The 4,279-nt window shown below is 33.3% G+C and overlaps 1 protein-coding gene across 1 annotated transcript; it reads right to left on the minus strand.

The window, feature by feature from the left end:
- Positions 1-472: 472 nt before the first annotated feature.
- Positions 473-2,845, minus strand: LOC144997461 (amino acid permease 6-like). Its single transcript, XM_078957373.1, has 7 exons — positions 2,745-2,845; positions 2,354-2,581; positions 1,974-2,067; positions 1,675-1,889; positions 1,448-1,587; positions 1,030-1,257; positions 473-941 (listed from the first exon to the last, which is right to left on the minus strand). The coding sequence occupies exons 1-7, from the start codon at positions 2,824-2,826 to the stop codon at positions 531-533; spliced, it is 1,398 nt and encodes a 465-aa protein (XP_078813499.1). The 5' UTR covers positions 2,827-2,845; the 3' UTR covers positions 473-530.
- Between the last annotated feature and the right edge of the window lie 1,434 nt (positions 2,846-4,279).

Genomic DNA, 4,279 nt, shown 5'->3' on the forward strand with positions numbered 1-4,279 from the left:
TGGCTCGTATGACAAATCCGATTAAGGGGGTGATTGTTGGGTTAATCGGATATTAAAGCAAGGGTATTTTAGGGAAAAAATTTATTAAGTTTTTGTGTTTGTTTAGTATTTAATCGTAATTAGTATAAATAGGGACTACGTTTTGGCTAACTTGAATTAAGATTTTCCAGCAATAAAAGTTTTTGTTTACCAAGTAATCTCAAATTTGTTGTTGTTCTTTTATTCGTGCACTTGTAAACCTACACTTCTAAACTTACAGGATCTAAGATAATGGGTTCATCTTTACTAGCCAAAGTCCCTGATGAAATCTGCTATTAAGGACGGACTTTTTAATTTTGGAACCATAGGAACCAAAATCCCAATAAAAGCTGCAGTTTTCTCTTTTAAAGTATCTATGTTTTTCCATATAATGATATGATTCCAATTGCACGTTGAAGTCATAGAAATATAATACATGATTCTAAACCTTTCGTGAAACCATGTTATATCATTATTCTTAAACCACTAAGGAAAAAAAAACTAAGACCTAATTAAGATGCTGATCGAAAGAGCTTGAAGGTCTTAACTGACACTACAAGGCCTCGAATAGATCCAACAGCAGCAAGAAGTGATACAAGCAAGCACACGAAGCTGAGTAGCCTCAACCAAATCCAGGTGAAAGAATTTCGCCGAACCTTCGCCTGAGAAATGTACATTTCTATTGGGAAATACACCGACAATGGCCAGAATGTCGTTGAGCCAATAAGCGCTAGAAAATCATTGAAGAATGGGAAAATCATGGCAACCAGCGTTGCTAGTATCACGTAGGTAGTCCTCCAGACTAACCTGAAAGGATTGATCGTGAAGCGACCAATGGTGTATCTCTTGTTCGCGAACTCACTTTCTGGCCATTTTTTACGATTCCAATTCTCCACAAATGCAAAAATAGGTTGGACTATCACCTACAAAACGTCACAAAGAATGAATATTTTGAAAAATGTCAATTTTCTCTTCACATAATATGCTAATCAATAAAAGTAGATTAGGCACCTGATAAGCTCCAATAAGGTGAATAACAATGCACAAGTTACCAATGTCAATGAGCCAAAAAGGATCGTAGTAACCAAACCCAGTCAAGTAATTTCCAGGCGCGTCGTTGCCAAATGCAGCGTATCCAAGTAGCCCACATAGCATGTAGAAGGATGTAGAAGCTGATATTCCAATGGTTGTAGCCGTTTTCATGACTTTGTTTTCTGGAGGACTTGATTTCAGTGTGTCCTACATTCGGAAAGAAATCTATCATTTTGTGTGTGTGTGTGTGTATATATATATATATATATATATATATATATATATATATATATATATATATATATATATATATATATATATATATATAGAGAGAGAGAGAGAGAGAGAGAGAGAGAGAGAGAGAGAGAGAGAGAGAGAGAGAGAGAGAGAGAGAGACCTGTATCTCAATGAGAACTGCACAGAAAGAATAAGCAAAAGCAATGTCACCAATGGCACAAAAGGTGTTCCACATTTGGTCCATCTTTGATATATCTGTCCTACTTGGTATCCAAAGGCTTGTGTTTGGATGTGCACCTCCTTTATAATACACAAATTACCAATTCAGGCAAACATTCCAGAAATTTTATTTGATATTAATTAAGATAGGTTTGAATGACGCATGACCTGCAATTTTGGCAATGGAGAGACCAATGCCAATGCTAGAATAAGCAAAAGACATGATGGTGGCGACTATGGATACGAAGGACAGCTTGTGGAAGTCTGGTATTTGGCTCAGAATGATCTCAATACATGCAAAGATTATCAAATATTGAGTGTTCAATGTGTGACACTCCTTGTCATGGCCGTATTTATGAAAACAGTTTGATCGTTTAATCGCCCTGTTGAAACAAATTAAGTTAGCAATTTCAAATACATAATTACTAAATTGGATGAGGACATTTAATCTGGTTTGTAATTCTTACGCCATGCTGATTGACGAAGTGATGGTGTATCCAATACTTACACCAACAAGAGTTTGGTATTGAGCTATCCCACAGAACCTGTATTTAAGCCCTCCTACGAAACATGGTGAAAGATTAATCTTCAAGGTATACAAATCCAAAGGAGTTTTTTGTAAATCCACAATATATAAATTTATGCAATAAAATAACAAAGTTAATTAAAATTTTGTTAAGGATTTTAAGTTTTAACATTAATTATTAGGTTGTTTCTTTTTTATTTAATAGGAACCAAACTTTTATGGGTATGAAAAATCAAGAAAGCCTATTATATACCAACTTCGGTAAAAATGGTAAAATCAAGACAATATGGCATAATTTGCCCAAATGAAAATGAAATTTACCAAGGTTAGTCTTGACGGCTTGCATGTAATTGTAGTTTCGAGCACCATTAAGAGAAGATCGATAGCAGTCGGCAAGCATGATGCAAGTGAACCAAGAGATGGCTGCGAACACTACAAGAAAAGTAGTCCCAACAACCCAACCCAGTTGAGCTAAACACCATGTCAGTGACAACACTCCTGATCCTACGACTGCTGTTATTATATGTGCACTTGCAGTTATCCATGTCCCTTCACAACCAATACAATACGATATATATATATATATATATATATATATATATATATATATATATATATATATATATATATATATATATATATATATATATATATATATATATATATTAGAGACAATGCATAAGAAATTAACAAAAGACTTTCATATGTATACCTGTTCTTCTAGGTTTTCCATCATCATCAAGCTCTAGATTGGCGTCTCCTTTTTCTAATGAAAAACTTTCTTCCTTTTCCATCCCTGTCACTCTCAATGTTGTTGAATGGGAGGGGAATAGTGAGAGTGTAGACGAAGAAGAACAAGAACAAGGACAAGCAAAATAAGAAGAAGAAGAGAAGGCAATAATAAATGACATGAGAACATATATTAATAGGCATAGTTGGTCCACAACAGTACCTCTAGTAATTTAATACGGGAGTTACTCCCCGTTTGTATCTTGTGAGTTAATAATCTATTATAATATTACCAATAACAATGGACACCTGGAAATATATTGGGATGTGTACAACTAGTTTTAATTTGATCTGATTTAGTAGTTTGATATACTTAATTTGAACATCTTTATATGCCTCTTAACATTTTTTGATCCCATTAATTTATAAGATTCATGAATAATGTCAAGAATGTTTGATATACTTAATTTGAACATCTTTATATGCCTCTTAACATTTTTTGATCCCATTAATTTATAAGATTCATGAATAATGTCTCGTTTACATACATAGCAAAGCTTTGGATACATTGTACAAGCCTGTTCGTAACGAGGTGCAATGGCGGTTCCAGAATAAATATCAATCGGGATCCACAATATAACTAACAATAGCCCCTTCCGGCGACGGTGGTCGGAGATCCCTCAGGCAACTAGCATTCCTCCGGCCAGGGGCGGAACACAAAGGCTATAACTAGGGGGGCCGAAATAAAATTTTCAAAACAAAAACATATAAACAAATTTAATATAGTTTTTAATACAATTTTCTAACCATGCAAATGATTTTTTTATTTTGTTTGATTGTCTTATAGTTTTACATGTTCCTGATACATTAGTAGTTATATATAGAGATCTTAGTCATTATTTTAGTGTCTACATGGCCTATATCAAATTCTTTTAAAACAAAAACATATAAACAAATTTAATAAATATGTTATAAATTTCTAACTATATAAACAAATTTAATAAATATGTTATAAATTTCTAACTATACTAAGTGCTAACATTTCTTTACAAAATTTCAACTATACTAACTAGTTAGTAATAATAAGCTAGAAATAAATGTTTCTTTTCAATAAAGTAATACTAGTTATTTGCAGCAACTTCTAGACTAAAAGTCTATATTATCATATCTTTTGTGTAGATATGTTCACAGTAATCAAGGATTCAAGGTATAAAAAATCTAATTTATGAGTACGATGGAAGTATATATATATATATATATATATATATATATATATATATATATATATATATATATATATATAGAGAGAGAGAGAGAGAGAGAGAGAGAGAGAGAGAGAGAGAAATATTGAGGGAATACATACAACTTTGTTGTTGCTCAGGTGGTGAGGAAACATGAGAGGAAAGGGGCAGCGGCCAATAGATTTGAGATTAGATGCAAGTAGTCCGGTGACCGGCGTGAGGAGGCAAACATCTTGGTGTAGTTTCCAGTCAGCTCGACAGTGGCTATAAACAGCTT

This window comes from Lactuca saligna, chromosome 5 (genome assembly GCF_052625555.1).
Source record: "Lactuca saligna cultivar CGN05327 chromosome 5, ASM5262555v1, whole genome shotgun sequence".
NCBI classification, from domain to species: domain Eukaryota; kingdom Viridiplantae; phylum Streptophyta; class Magnoliopsida; order Asterales; family Asteraceae; genus Lactuca; species Lactuca saligna.

Excerpts from the sequence above, each read along its gene's own strand:
- LOC144997461 (XM_078957373.1), bottom strand. The coding sequence starts at position 2,826 with ATGGAAAAGGAAGAAAGTTTTTCATTAGAAAAAGGAGACGCCAATCTA. Across the intron at positions 1,890-1,973 it reads ACTTCGTCAATCAGCATGGC|GGCGATTAAACGATCAAACT; the intron begins GTAAGAATTACA and ends TTGTTTCAACAG. Across the intron at positions 1,588-1,674 it reads CTCCATTGCCAAAATTGCAG|GAGGTGCACATCCAAACACA; the intron begins GTCATGCGTCAT and ends TGTATTATAAAG.